This window comes from Lipotes vexillifer, unplaced genomic scaffold (genome assembly GCF_000442215.2).
Source record: "Lipotes vexillifer unplaced genomic scaffold, Lipotes_vexillifer_v1.1 scaffold29, whole genome shotgun sequence".
Taxonomy (NCBI): Eukaryota; Metazoa; Chordata; class Mammalia; order Artiodactyla; family Lipotidae; genus Lipotes; species Lipotes vexillifer.
The window spans coordinates 925,297-941,981 of NW_006776904.1; the positions used below are offsets into that span (position 1 = coordinate 925,297).

At 37.5% G+C, this 16,685-nt stretch overlaps 1 protein-coding gene across 1 annotated transcript in view; it reads right to left on the reverse strand.

The window, feature by feature from the left end:
• Positions 1 to 16,685, reverse strand: part of CCDC141 (coiled-coil domain containing 141) — a 207,312-nt gene that overhangs the window by 89,866 nt on the left and 100,761 nt on the right. The window contains exon 7 of the mRNA XM_007450727.1: positions 11,415 to 11,609. Coding sequence (XP_007450789.1) covers positions 11,415 to 11,609 — 195 coding nt within the window. The remainder of the gene's footprint in view (positions 1 to 11,414; positions 11,610 to 16,685) is intronic.

The following is a 16,685-nucleotide window of genomic DNA, read 5'->3' on the forward strand; positions in this document are numbered from 1 at the left end:
CTTTCTTTCTTTCTTTCTTTCTTTCTTTCTTCCTTTCTACTTTTTCTCCCTTTTATTCTGAGCTGTGTGGATGAAAGGCTCTTTGTGCTGCAGCCAGGAGCCAGTGCTGTGCCTCTGAGGTGGGAGAGCCAAGTTCAGGACACTGGTCCACAAGAGACCTCCCAGCTCCACGTAATATCAAATGGCAAAAATCTCCCAGAGATCTCCATCTCAACACCAACACCCAGCTTCACTCAACAACCAGCAAGCTACAGTGCTAGACACCCTATGCAAAACAACTAGCAAGACAGGAACACAACTCCACCCATTAGGAGAGGCTGCCTAAAATGATAATAAGTCCACAGACACCCCAAAACACACCACCAGACGTGGACCTGCCCACCAGAAAGACAAGATCCAGCCTCATCCACCAGAACACAGGCACTAGGCCCCTCCACCAGGAAGCCTACACAACCCACTGAACCAACTTTAGCCACTGGGGACACACACCAAAAACAACGGGAACTACGAACCTGCAGCCTGCAAAAAGGAGACCCCAAACACAGTAAGATAAGCAAAATGAGAAGACAGAAAAACACACAACAGATGAAGGAGCAAGATAAAAACCCACCAGACCTAACAAATGAAGATGAAATAGGCAGTCTACCTGAAAAAGAATTCAGAATAATGATAGTAAAGATGATCCAAAATCTTGGAAATAAAATAGAGAAAATGCAAGAAACATTTAACAAGGACCTAGAAGAACTAAAGATGAAACAAGCAACAATGAACAACACAATAAGTGAAATTAAAAATACTCTAGAAGGGATCAATACCAGAATAACTGAGGCAGAAGAACAGATAAGTGACCTGGAGGATAAAATGTAAATAGCTGCTGCAGAGCAGAATAAAGAAAAAAGAATGAAAAGAACTGAGGACAGTCTCAGAGACCTCTGGGACAACATTAAACGCACCAACATTCGAATTATAGGGGTCCCAGAAGAAGAAGAGAAAAAGAAAGGGACTGAGAAAATATTTGAAGAGATTATAGTTGAAAACTTCCCTAATATGGGAAAGTAAATAGTTAATGAAGTCCAGTAAGCACAGAGAGTCCCATACAGGATAAATCCAAGGAGAAATGTGCCAAGACACATTAATCAAACTGTCAAAAATTAAATACAAAGAACACATATTAAAAGGAGCAAGGGAAGAACAACAAATAACACACAAGGGAATCCCCATAAGGTTAACAGCTGATCTTTCAGCAGAAACTCTGCAAGCCAGAAGGGACTGGCAGGACATATTTAAAGTGATGAAGGAGAAAAACCTACAACCAAGATTACTCTACCCAGCAAGGATCTCATTCAGATTTGATGGAGAAATTAAAACCTTTACAGACAAGCAAAAGCTGAGAGAGTTCAGCACCACCAAACCAGCTTTACAACAAATGCTAAAGGATCTTCTCTAGGCAAGAAACACAAGAGAAGGAAAAGACCTACAATAACAAACTCAAAACAATTTAGAAAATGGGAATAGGAACATACATATTGATAATTACCTTAAATGTAAATGTATTAAATGCTCCCACCAAAAGACACAGACTGGCTGAATGGATACAAAAACAAGACTCATATATATGCTGTCTACAAGAGACCCACTTCAGACCTAGAGACACATACAGACTGAAAGTGAGGGGATGGAAAAAGATATTCCATGCAGATGGAAACCAAAAGAAAGCTGGAGTAGCAATTCTCATATCAGACAAAATAGACTTTAAAATAAAGACTATTAGAAGAGACAAAGAAGGACACTACATAATGATCAAGGGATCGATCCAAGAAGAAGATATTACAATTGTAAATATTTATGCCCCTAACATAGGAGTACCTCAATACATAAAGCAAATACTAACAGCCATAAAAGGGGAAACTGACAGTAACACATTCATACTAGGGGACTTTAACACCCCACTTTCACCAATGGACAGATCATCCAAAATGAAAATAAATAAGGAACCACAAGCTTTAAATGATACATTAAACAAGATGGACTTAATTGATATTTATAGGACATTCCATCCAAAAACAACAGAATACACATTTTTCTCAAGTGCCCACGGAACATTCTCCAGGATAGATCATATCTTGGGTTACAAATCAAGCGTTGGTAAATTTAAGAAAATTGAAATTGTATCAAGTATCTTTTCCAACCACAATGCTATGAGACTAGATATAAGTTACAGGAAAATGTCTGTAAAAAATACAGACACATGGAGGGTAAACAATACACAACTTAATAATGAAGTGATCAGTGAAGAAATCAAAGAGGAAATCAAAAAATACCTAGAAACAAATGACAATGGAGACACGATGACCCAAAACTTATGGGATGCAGCAAAAGCAGTTCTAAGAGGGAAGTTTATAGCAATACAATGCTACCTTAAGAAACAGGAAACATCTCGAATAAACAACTTAACCTTGCACCTAAAGCAATTAGAGAAAGAAGAACAAGAAAACCCCAAAGTTAGCAGAAGGAAAGAAATCATTAAAAGCAGATCAGAAATAAATGAAAAAGAAATGAAGGAAATGATAGCAGAGGTCAATAAAACTAAAAGCTGGTTCTTTGAGAAGATAAACAAAATTGATAAACCATTAGCCAGACTCATCAAGAAAAAAAGGGAGAAGACTCAAATCAACAGAATTAGAAATGAAAAAGGAGAAGTAACAACTGACACTGCAGAAATACAAGAGATCATGAGAGATTACTACAAGCAACTCTATGCCAGTAAAATGGACAACCTGGAAGAAATGGACAAATTCTTAGAAATGCACAACCTGCCAAGACTGAATCAGGAAGAAATAGAAAATATGAACAGACCAATCACAAGCACTGAAATTGAAACTGTGATTAAAAATCTTCCAACAAACAAAAGCCCAGGACCAGATGGCTTCACAGGCGAATTGTTTGAAACATTTAGAGAAGAGCTAACGCCTATCCTTCTCAAACACTTCCAAAATATAGCAGAGGGAGGAACACTCCAACACTCATTCTACGAGGCCACCATCACCCTGATACCAAAACCAGATAAGGATGTCACAAAGAAAGGAAAGTACAGGCCAATGTCACTGATGAACATAGATGCAAAAATCCTCAACAAAACACTAGCAAACAGAATCCAACAGCACATTAAAAGGATCAAACACCATGATCAAGTGCGATTTATTCCAGGAATGCAAGGACTCTTCAATATACGCAAATCAATCAATGGGATACACCATATTAATAAAGTGAAGGAGAAAAACCATATGGTCATCTCAACAGATGCAGAGAAAGCTTTTGACAAAATTCAACACCCATTTATGATAAAAACCCTCCAGAAAGTAGGCATAGAGGGAACTTTCCTCAACATAATAAAGGCCATGTATGACAAACCCACAGCCAACATCGTCCTCAATGGTGAAAAACTGAGAGCATTTCCACTAAGATCAGGAACAAGATAAGGTTGCCCACTCTCACCACTCTTATTCAACATAGTTTTGGAAGTTTTAGCCACAGCAATCAGAGAGGAAATGGAAATAAAAGGAATTCAAATCGGAAAAAAAAGAAGTAAAGCTGTCACTGTTTTCAGATGACATGAGATACATAGAGATACAGATACATAGAGAATCCTAAAGATTCTACCAGAAAACTACTAGAGCTAATCAATGAATTTGGTAAAGTAGCAGTATACAAAATTAATGCACAGAAATCTCTGGCATTCCTATACATTAATGATGAAAAACCTGAAAGTGAAATCAAGAAAACACTCCCCTTTACCATTACAACAAAAAGAATAAAATATCTAGGAATAAACCTACCTAAGGAGACAAAAGACCTCTTTGCAGAAAATTATAAGAAACTGATGAAAGAAATTAAGGATGATACAAATAGATGGAGAGATATACCATGTTCTTGGATTGGAAGAATCAACATGACTCTACTACCCAAAACAATCTACAGATTTAGTGCAATCCCTATCAAACTATCACTGGCATTTTTCACAGAACTAGAACAAAAAATTTCACAATTTGTATGGAAACACAAAAGACCCCGAATAGCCAAAGCAATCTTGAGAACGAAAAACAGAGCTGGAGAAATCAGGCTCCCTGACTTCAGACTATACTACAAAGCTACAGTAATCAAGACAGTATGGTACTGGCACAAAAACAGAAAGATAGATCAATGGAACAGGATAGAAATCCCAGAGATAAACCCACGCACATATGGTTACCTTATCTTTGATAAAGGAGGCAGGAATGTACAGTGGAGAAAGGACAGCCTCTTCAATAAGTGGTGCTGGGCAAACTGGACAGGTATATGTAGAAGAATGCGATTAGATCACTCCCTAGCACCATACACAAAAATAAGCTCAAAATGGATTAAAGACCTAAATGTAAGGCCAGAAACTATCAAACTCTTAGAGGAAAACATAGGCAGAACACTCTATGACATAAATCACAGCAAGATCCTTTTTGACCCACCTCCTAGAGTAATGGAGATAAAAACAAAAATAAACAAATGGGACCTAATGAAACTTCAAAGCTTTTGCACAGCAAAGGAAACCATAAACAAGACCAAAAGACAGCCCTCAGAATGGGAGAAAATATTTGCAAATGAATCAACTGACAAAGGATTAATCTCTAAAATTTACAGGCAGCTCATGCAGCTCAATAACAAAAAAATAAACAACCCAATCCAAAAATGGGCAGAAGACCTAAATAGACATTTCTCCAAAGAAGATATACAGACTGCCAACAAACACATGAAAGAATGCTCAACATCATTAATCATTAGAGAAATGCAAATCAAAACTACAATGAGATATCATCTCACACCAGTCAGAATGGCCATCATCAAAAAATCTAGAAACAATAAATGCTGGAGAGGGTGTGGAGAAAAGGGAACACTCTTGCACTGCTGGTGGGAATGTGAATTGGTTCAGCCACTATGGAGAACAGTATGGAGGTTCCTTAAAAAACTACAAATAGAACTACCATATGACCCAGCAATCCCACTACTAGGTATATACCCTGAGGAAACCAGAATTCAGAAAGAGTCATGTACCAAAATGTTCATTGCAGCTCTATTTACAATAGCCCGGAGATGGAAACAACCTAAGTGCCCGTCGTCGGATGAATGGATAAAGAAGATGTGGCACATATATACAATGGAATATTACTCAGCCATAAAAAGAAACGAAATTGAGCTATTTGTAATGAGGTGGATAGATCTAGAGTCTGTCATACAGAGTGAAGTAAGTCAGAAAGAGAAGGACAAATACCGTATGCTAACACATATATATGGAATTTAAGAAAAAAAAATGTTATGAAGAACCTAGGGGTAAAACAGGAATAAAGACAGAGACCTACTGGAGAACAGACTTGAGGATATGGGGAGGGGGAAGGGTGAGGTGTGTTAGGGCGAGAGAGAGACATGGACATATATATACTAACAAACGTAAGGTAGATAGCCAGTGGGAAGCAGCCGCATGGCACAGGGAAACCGGCTCGGTTCTTTGTGGCTGTCTGGAGGGGTGGGATAGGGAGGGTGGGAGGGAGGGAGACAAAGAGGGAAGAGATATGGGAACATATATATATGTATAACTGACTCACTCTGTTATAAAGCAGAAACTAACACACCATTGTAAAGCAATTATACTCCAATAAAGATGTAAAAAAAAAAAATAATAATAAAAAAACTAAAAATAGAACTACTGCATGATCCAGCTATCCCACTCCGGGTATATATCCAAAGAATATAAAACACTGTTTTGAAAAAATTCATGCACCCTAATGTTCATAGCAGCATTATTTACAAGATACAGAAGCAACTTAAGTGTCCATCAACAGATGAATGGATCAAGAAGATGTGGTATGTATATATAATAGAATACTACTCAGCCATAAAAAGAATGAAAGTCTGTCATTTACATCAGTGTAGATGGCTGTAGAGAATACTATACTTAGTGAAATAAGTTAGAGATAGAAAGACAAATACTCTATGTTATCACTTATATGTGGAATCTAGAATATTAAGCAAAGGAATGTATATAACAAAACAGAAGCAGACTCACAGATACAGAGGAAAAAACCAATGGTTACCAGTGGGGAGATGGAGGGGGACCGGCAAGATAGGAATACGAAATTAAGAGATACAAACTACTATGTATAAAACAGATAAGCAACAAGGATATATTGTACAGCACAGGGAAATATGGCCATTGTTTTATAATAACTTTAAATGTAGTATAATCTTCAAAAACGTTGAATCACTATGTTGTACACCTGAAAATAACATAATGTTGTAAATCAACTATACTTCAATTTAAAAAAAAGAAAAAGAAAAGCATCAGTAGCAACACTACTCCTGAGGTCCTGTGTGCTAACATCGCCACCATTTCAGGTACAAACGGTCACACCTCAAGCCAAAGACAAGACATTCTCTAGGTAAGAAACAGACTCTTGAGCTTTGGGTAATCATTAACCCCTAGCAGGATTAAAAGGTAATCAATTTCACTCCTGAAACTACAGAGTAAAGGCAGTGGGCACTCTTGCCAATGTGGACAATTAGGTGATAATTATATTTTATTGAATTTCACATATTGGAATTACATTGGCTTATCGATTTTTTTGTATGTTTTATTCTCTGCTATATCCCCAGCATTTAGAACAGTCCCTGACACATAGTAGTTGCTCAATAAATATTTATTAAATAAATGAATCCGTAAAAAAAGAGGGTAATTATTCTCATAAATTTGCCACACTACTTATTTAGCAACTTCAATTTAAAAAATTATTGTGACTTTTTTCTAGTAAATAACAATATCCCTAGATATTGATAGAATTGGTAGAGAGAGAGGGACAGGTGACAGTAAAAGGAAAGAAGGGAAAAAGAGGAGGGTTTCCAGATGATTGCAACAGAAAATACCAGAAACATATGATAAAAATCTGGATGAAAAAGAAATAAATATGATACGGAAGACATACTAACAGTAGTCCATTCTGCAGATGAGATTATGACATTCATTTCATTTTATTTTAACAAAATTTTAAAAAGTTAAAGGTTATCTTAAAAATCATATGTTTTGCATTGTACTAAGCAAAAACACTCAAGCTGTTACATTCACTAATTCATATATTACCCACGGCACTAACATTGTTTCACACTGGCATTTGACACAGAAATTGAAGAATATTGACCTAGCTTTAACAAATTTAGAACAAGACATTGTTTGCTAAAAATGATTCCATTTATCAAGAGTGAAATTGGTTCTCGAGGTATGTTTCTTTTTGAAAGCCCTGACGCTCCCTTTTTTTTCACAGTGCTAACATCCTTATTTGCATGTGTGTGGCGAGTCTCCACTGCTCCTACCCACCTTACTGGTGTGTCAAGAATGCCTGACTCTGACCCCTCTTTTTTTTCTTTTTTTAACATCTTTATTGGAGTATAATTGCTTTACAATGGTGTGTTAGTTTCTGCTTTATAACAAAGTGAATCAGTTATACATATACATATGTTCCCATATCTCTTCCCTCTTGTGTCTCCCTCCCTCCCACCCTCTCTATCCCACCCCTCTAGGTGGTCACAAACCACGGAGCTGATCTCCCTGTGCTATGTACCTGCTTCCCACTAGCTATCTATTTTACATTTGGTAGTGTATATATGTCCATGCCACTCTCTCGCTTTGTCACAGCTTCCCCTTCCCCCTCCCCATATCCTCAAGTCCATTCTCTAGTAGGTCTGTGTCTTTATTCCTGTCTTACCCCTAGGTTCTTCATGACCTTTTTTTTTTCCCTTAGATTCCATATATATGTGTTAGCATACTGTATTTGTTTTTCTCTTTCTGACTTACTTCACTCTGTATGACAGACTCTAGGTCCATTCACCTCACTACAAATAACTCAATTTCATTTCCTTTTATAGCTGAGTAATATTCCATTGTATATATGTGCCATATCTTCTTTATCCATTCATCCGATAATGGACACTTAGGTTGCTTCCATGTCCTGGCTATTGTAAATAGAGCTGCAATGAACATTTTGGTATATGACTGTTTTTGAATTATGGTTTTCTCAGGGTATATGCCCAGTAGTGGGATTGCTGGGTCATATGGTAGTTCTATTTTTAGTTTTTTAAGGAACCTCCATACTGTTCTCCATAGTGACTGTATCAATTTACATTCCCACCAACAGTGCAAGAGTGTTCCCTTTTCTCCACACCCTCTCCAGCATTTATTTCTAGATTTTTTGATGATGGCCATTCTGACCGGTGTGAGATGATATCTCATTGTAGTTTTGATTTGCATTTCTCTAATGATTAATGATGTTGAGCATTCTTTCATGTGTTTGTTGGCAATCTGTATATCTGACCCTTCTTTATCTGGGCCATTCTCAGTGTTGGATTTGCAACCTTAAGGGTTGAAGGAACATCTTCCTCTGAGACAAAGAGTAGGCTTGCTTACTGTTTGCTGTAAAACAGCCAATTCCCCAAGTTTAGGATTCTTTCCCTGCAGCAGTGCCCTCATCCATTGGGGTCCATCTGCATCACCCCCTGGGGAACTGGGACTTGGGGAACTGATGTGACATTTGACACTCTGGTTACCTCTTTTGCTTTGAGTAATAAAGTCTTTCAAAACTGAGTCAGAAGCCACAGGTCTTCTGTGAGCATCCATGAACTGTGGCAAGTTAATATGTTAGCTGAAAAGTTGGGTGAAAAGTCTCAGACACCTCACAGCTGTTGGCAGCATGGCTTCATCAAGGATGTAGACGATCACAATCAGAAAAACCCAGCGCCCTCAAGGCACAAAAAAGTGAATTCTCAAAAGGAAAGTTCAGTGCTTCAGAGGTAAATTGAAGATGTAAACTGAAAGTACTCCTTCACTAGTGAAAACAAAACTTTCAGACTAGAAAAAAATATTTTAAGGGATTTTGAATTTATATTAATACCTTAAATCCAGTGCTTTATTTTAACTAGGATTATTTATGAGTGTTATGCCCAGAATGGGGTAAAATGGTAATTTTATAAAATTTGGAGATTCTACAATATAAATCAAAAAGAAAAATGCCATTTACAAGCCTTGAGAAGAATTTCCTTCTTTAATTTAAACGGATTTATTTACTATATTATTTCATCATTTATTGTGTCTTAATAATATGGTAAATAACTCATTTCAAGAGTCATGATTTAAACATCTACTTTCCAAACTCCAGCTTCCATTTTTGCTGAGGTAAAAGTATATATCATCTTTCAAACTGAATTCTTAGATTTGGAGTTGGAAATTATTTCCCTGATGCTTTGAAAAGGGAAAATAAATTCTAAACCTTTCTAAGTACTACTTGGTTATAAAGAATTCTATAGTATGGGTAAGTCCCAACTGAACTAATTATAATTTGAATGCCATGGGCATTCAGATGATGAAAGGGGATCTAGAAGTCAAGTGTTTGGGGTTAAGAAACAGGATTTGTTAGGATTTGACCTTAATTATCGTATAAGCTTGAAAAAGTAACCACTCGGTTCTTCAATTTTTTAAAAACTACTCTTGCAAGAGATATCATTCCTCCTCCCTCAAGGCCCAAGAATAATGTAAAAAGAAAAATTTCCCTGGCAAGCTACCAGATAATGACAGCAGGGAAAGCAAGAGTGAGGGAGTGAGAATGAGAGAGAGAGAGAGAGAGAGAAATTCTCCATTTTGCAGGACTGTAATGTATAGGGCTTCTGCTAGAAGCATCTTATCACAGCAACATGTTCTATAACTGTTTTCCTTAGAAACAGCATTAACTAACTGGAAGATGACCCACTCATTTTGTAGAATGTGAATGTAATGCAAGTTTAAAAATCTTTTATTCAGGGCTTCCCTGGTGGTTCAGTGGTTGAGAGTCCGCCTGCCAATGCAGGGGACATGGGTTCGTGCCCTGGTCCCGGAGGATCCCACATGCTGCGGAGCGGCTGGTGAGCCATGGCCGCTGAGCCTGCGCATCCGGAGCCTGTGCTCCACAATGGGAGAGGCCACAACAGTGAGAGGCCCGCGTACCGCAAAAAAACAAACAAACAAACAAAACTCTTATTCAAAATCAGGAATATTGAAGAGAAATTTAACCAGCACTTACCATTTACTTAGCTCAACAGCTCCAGAAATTATGTTTCTTCTCTTAAAACAAAGAAATCCCAAACAATAATGATTTGACAAATATTTCTTTGACATGTGTTTTTTTTCTACCACAATTCTACCACCTCTATTTTGGAACTTTACTATTCATGTTTTCCAAGTTTCCTATTAGTAAAAAATTCAAAATTAAGTAACAATTTTGATACCTACCAGGACACTGTATTCAGATTGCTGATGTTATGACTTTAAATCACAATATACCTACCCTCTGTGGGTTCCCCATTCATTTTCTGTCACATTACCCAGTTTTACATCAGTGAAATTTAAGGTATTAATTCCAATAAGGCAGTTTGAAGGTGTATGTTCGATTGGGAAAGGCAGAAATTTTTTCAAACATTATCGCCATCCTCAGATACTCAAGTGATGTGAACACATGAACATTACCACACAGTAAGAGCCACCTGCTACAATCAATCTTAAATGAAAATAGAGCACTTCTCCCACTCAAAAAGGCCTGGAAACAGTCCAAAGCAAGATCTCCCTTTGGCTGATTTAAAGTGTGTGGGGAGAGATAAATTAGGAGTTTGGGATTAACATATACCCACTACTATATATAAAACAGATAACCAACAAGGACCTACTGTATAGCACAGGTAATTATACTCAGTATTTTTTAATAACCTATAAGGGAAAATAATCTGAAAAAAAAGATATATATGTATGTATAACTGAATCACTCTGCTGTACACCTGAAACTAACACAACATTGTAAATCAACTATACTCCAATTTAAAAAAAAAAGGCAAAGCAAGGCAGGGCAGTCAACCAGAGCCTTATGGTTTGCGTGCCAAAAGCCTGCAATATTTATGTATCTTCACCTAATAAATGAAAGAGGATTTTTAAAAAGAGAAAGATTTTTTTGGTAAAAGTTTCAAGGGTTTTTTTGGTTAACCTTGATATATTTTATGATAATTCCATTCCTCCAGGAGAAACACTACCATGTTGGCATAAATGTCCACCTCAAACAGAACAATGAGAGCTCTAAGATAAAAGTCTCCTTTTTTTTTTTTTTTCAGTGACCTTTTACATGTCAAAGCACAGAATCTCTTAGTTTTGAGTACAAAATAATGGCCAGAGTAGGAATATATTTTAAAAGCTCCTTTTTGCTGCTATCAGTTTTGAAACTCTAAGTGGAGTCGAGATTTCTGTGATGTGTTCCAGCCTGAAGTCATTGGGTCTCTTACTGGTTTGCCCTGATGACCTAAAATTACCAGCTTCACCTCACACTGACCTTGTTTGCGCTGTGAAAAAAATCATTTGCCTTTTTTAACCAGGTTTTCCTTTCCACCATGAGCCGACCAAATTCCTCTTGAAGCCAATTCAGTTTCTGGTTAGACAGCTGTAGGTGTTCTTTCTCCGCATACTCCTTGGAGAGCAGAATCCCCAGTGCCTCACTCTTCAGCTTCTCCACTGCGGAATTCCGTGCCTACAAGAGATCATTCTTCAGTTTATTTTACACATCCTCCCCTTTGGAATCTCTGGTAAGACTCAGAGGACATTTACATGTGTTGAATGTATCAGCAACCCGTCATTACTTTCAAATCATAAAGGAGTCAATGCTACATTCCAGGTTTGAGTAACAAGACGTAGGTAAAAAAAGAAAGAGACACAGAAAAGAGGTTAAAAAGGGAGAGGGGATGATAGTAGAAAGGGGCTGGTCAATTGGGATGTGTGATTGATGGAGGGTCTGGTTGCCCTGAATTCAGGTCACTCGCCATTTCCCTTAACAATACCTGAAAGTATACCCAAAATACGGTCATCAGTGTTTTTCAATCTCTAACTCATTTTTACCTATGTAATGTAAAATGTAAAAACATTTCTCTCCCACAATTTAGTCTCACTGGCAATGTGGGCAAATATGCACAAGAAAGAAAGGGAAATCTCATAGCATATGGTTGTTTGTGCATCTGCCTACACTTAGAACTGAAATTAGGACCTGTTACTCTGCACAAAGTTAATAGCTGTTATTGTGCAGTATTCTCTCCATCCTGACCCCAGTTTCACCTATCAGTGTTTCACTGTTAACGATTTATAAACATTTCAACAAAGGAAAAGAGGTAGTTTTTTACTTTCTATTGCATGAGGGTGAAAAACAGTAAATAGAGAAGAAAGAAAATAATAAGAGTTGAAGTAAATCAAACATATTAACATTCAACTTATTTGAAGGAAAATTCAAATTTCTTGCAAAAGAACTGAAGACAGATCTAGTTTCATAAAATAATGCTTATCTCTAACATAGGAGTCTTGTCAGCAAATTTTCTGGTACCCATCTCAGCTGAGACTGAGCAGTGAGCATATGCTGTTTGTTAAAGCATCAGAAATTTATCACCAAATTTAAAAAATCACAGTCTGACTCCATCCTGGCTTGCTCCCCAGTGCAAAATGTCCTATTATTAAGTTACATTTGTTACATTATATTGTATACAATAATACAATTTTAGCGCAATTTACCGCTATCATTTCCATTCATTTATTTCACAAGACAACTAAATACTGTGTACCTGGGACCATGCTGGGATAGATGTCTTGAGGAATATAAAGAAAGAATAAAACATAGTTCTTTTCTTTAACAATACATAAACTGCTATTTTATATAATTTTATATATACTGCATTATGAAGTGTATTAAATACATGCTGTTTCTACAAACACACAAATACACACGTACATACACACAAAATGGTAGCATTTCAAATCACAGTTGGTAGATGCTGAAAATAGAAATTGTACATATTATTTTATGGACTTCATAGAACCTGTTCTAGTAATTGTGTAAGAGAAAAATATTTTCATCAATGGATGCAAGAATAAGTATGGTAGATTAAGGCACTGGCATTTTTTTGAGCACCAATTACGAGCTTATACTTTTAAAGTAAAACCCTCACAAACTTAGGTTAGATGTTATTATTTTCCTAGTATTTACACAGGCTCAGAGGAGTATGTTATTCAAGGTTACATATCCAATACGTGGCAGAACTAGGACTATTCACAGGTTTGTATACAATGCTACATTCCAGGGAACTGAGGGTAGAGAGACCCCAGAATCTCCAAGTTTCTCAGTGAATACAAAAGCAATATTCTTAGGCATGAAGATGGGCTACGTGAGTTTTCAAGATCCTTCATTTCTTAAAGAGCTATCTGTCCCCATTTAAGGACTGCTAATATGTGCCATGATATTATTTCGTAAAGCACTGTAAATATCCCTCCCACTTAAAAACGACTATTTTAACCTTATCGGGAAAAAGCAAATATTTCTAAAGCAGTTAGCATAATTTCTGGCATACATAATAGGCACTCACTAAATATTAGTCCCACTTTTCTTCCCGTCAGTTTTATCATGGTTCATTAGTGCCCCAAAATTTGTTCATTATTTATGGGAATTCCTGTTTCCCAGTTCTGAAATAACAATAGTGGAAGCCTTCTCCAAATGTCCTGGTCAGTTTTATGTATTGATTAATAATATGAGATAAGCAAAATAAAGCAGGTTTCTTTACTGTAGTACTTCTTAGAATTTTTACTATGTTAACATGCACTGAGACTCCTAGAGGAAAACGTGGTGTGAAACGTTTTGGACAAACTCCTTTGACCAAGAAACCATTTGTTTGCTAATCATCTCAGGGGACCAATGCTCTGGCTGGAACAATGCTGAGAAACACTACAGTTGTGGCTAAAAAGAGCTGAACCAGCTACGGGTTCATTTGCTTCCACAAGTCCTTGTTTCTTTTTTTGTTTTATCCCAATCCCTCTAGCTACCCAGTTAGTCCGTTTCCTGTCTTTTGGATCCATTCTCTATTTTCTGTCTGTTAAGATCTGTGGGGCATTAATCCTCAATGAACTCAAGTAAGAAATGCTCAATATGTGAAGACATAGAGTAAAGCAGGTAATTCTTTCAAAAAATTGGCATTGACCAGAATCTTCTGTGCTCGTTAGAGGAAGAACACTTAAATATGGAGAAACTAGGGGAGGCCCAGAGAGCTGGGGGAAGGAAAGTGGAGAGGAGGTTAGGATATGGAGAGATAGGTTACAGCCATTACGTGCTCAGTCTGGACAAAACTAAACTCTACGGTGTTGGTATCTTAACTGTCTGCAAGAGCGTAAGCGTTAATTCTTCTTCCCGTATGCTAGCACTGTGCTAAATACTTTACATATAGTATCTCACTTAACCTTCACCACACTCCTACAAGGTAGGAACTACTATTATCCTCATTTTACAGATGGGGTAACTGAGGCTCAGAAGGGTTAAGAACTTGCCCAAGGTTTCAACACTAGTAGGTGAAAGAGCCAGAACTCAAATTCAGGTAGTTTGACTCTAGAACCTGCTTTCTCAACCAGTATCCTGGCCTCAGCTCTGCAGAGAGGTGATAAACAGTGCTTTTTACACCACAGAAAGATTAAACACATTAACTTAGAATTACAGAGGTGAAACTTCCATAAGGTCTGGATAAGACCTGAAACTGATAAAAGTCCTTATATGACCCTGGGATTTTCTGATTTGAAATTAGAAGCCTTATTATTTCTAAATAAACACAATTCCTTACATATATAACTGAGAATTTACAGCCAAACTCAAGCTATATTTTGCAACTGGACCAAAATAATAAAGTTCTTCTCTATGAATAAGAAGAGAAATACTTGTTCTCTAACAGAGTTCATAAATCTGCCTTTAGTATAAATTTTGCAAATGACATTAAAGAGAGACTTCTGGAGTAGAGCCAAGTCTTTGAAAACCCACTGTAACCTTGTGCCTCATAATGTGTTATATAAAGTGGGCTGTGACCTTCCAAGGAAACTGTAAAGGACCATTTTGTGCCTCCTATCTTTTCTTATTCTCCATCCCCAGTCTTTTTAATTACATTTTCAAATGAACTCTGGGCAGTAGATGAAGCTGGATCTACTCAATATTTCTATGCAATCTTCTCAGAAAATTGGTTCTGTTTTCTTTGGGCAATCTATAGGCAGTTTCTGATGCGCTTCCATACCGTTCTGATGACGTATCTCCCTAGCCATTTTTCTTAGGGGATGCTTCGCCTATTTTATTTTTGAGACAAAACTTTCCAGAGTCATCTGAATCCAGCATGCTATTTAAAAAACTTAGTTGTCCCTGTTGTCCAGGCTGGAGGAGCCCAACAGAGAAAATCTTGGTCCTTTTTCTCTAAGCCATTGCTGCCTGCCTGCTAAGTATTAAACCTCTGACTGGGTTTCAGTCACTTTGCAATAAAATATTTCCAGTACTTGTCCCCACCAGCAGAAAGTCAAAGGCTGCCATTTCCTTGGCTTTTCAGTTTGACAGATGGACCTGTGTATCTCTGAGCCAATAAAGACGTGTGGCTCAGGCTGGGCTCAGGGTGTGTCCACAGGTCACTCCATTACTTTCCTTGTTCACTCACAGTAGTGACCTTTATAAACTGTACCTTTCAGTATTCCATTTGCTGAGGAAATGGAGTTTCTCTTGCATCCCTTGATTTTAAGGGTACTTTTAAGAGGATTAGCACTGATAGACAAGAAGGCGAAAATGGTTTCTTCTCCCCGCCCCTTTTTGTAAACAGTCCCAGGTTAGCTTTTCAAATAAAATTATGGATTGGTATAAAAATTATCCAGCCATTCAATTTAAAAAGTAAAAAAATATTAGCTACTCCAATGGAAAAGAAACAAAATACTCCCAATATGTTTAGTAAGTTTTTATTCACTTCCCTGATGAAGTGGATGGGGTGTGTTTAAATGACCCAGTACCAAGCGGTAAATTATTTTCCTTATGAATTTGACTTCAGAATATAATTTTTAAGTGGGAGAAGATGGACAAGAAACAATAGGGAACATATTTATAAACTGCTAAGAAACTATCAGTTGTGGAGATGACTGGCCCAAATCACATGTGGCAGAAGCATGTGTCTGGCTCATGTGTAGGACATGGCCGCTTCGGAGGACATCTCATTAGATATAGCTCATTTCTCGTTCAGCCTTTTAAGTCTACAGTCCCATTTGGTTCAGCACCGAGGAGAATTAACTCACTGACAACGAATCATAGAATTTTACATGACTGCATTAACAGATGAGACAAACAAAATAAACCTGGCGATTTTAATCAGAGAATATTTGAAAGTCTGCTTTGAGCAGAACATTTTTGAGAAGAAATGTTTACGCTTTTGGAGAGTGGCAGTGAGCCCTTGAAAAGCTGAAAGTCTCTGATCATGCGGAGCTGGATGGCCAGCTGGGCCACAGTTACTTCTTGTGCTCCTTTCCCAGGCATTTCTCGCCGACATACACAAAAGCAAGGGTCATCTCACTCTTGGATGAGTACCGAGTTCAGTGTCCACAGGCCATCTGAACTCTGCCCTCACTGTGGTGCATTTCAACAGAGACACAGACAGACTGCAAACAGGGAAGAACTGTGATTTTGCATATCACCTAGAGATGAAAGAACTGTGGTGTTTCGCTTCCTGGCCATAAGGAAGAAATCATAGCTACTGAATCAAGGAGAGCCTGTGGGCAAGAGCAGAGAAAT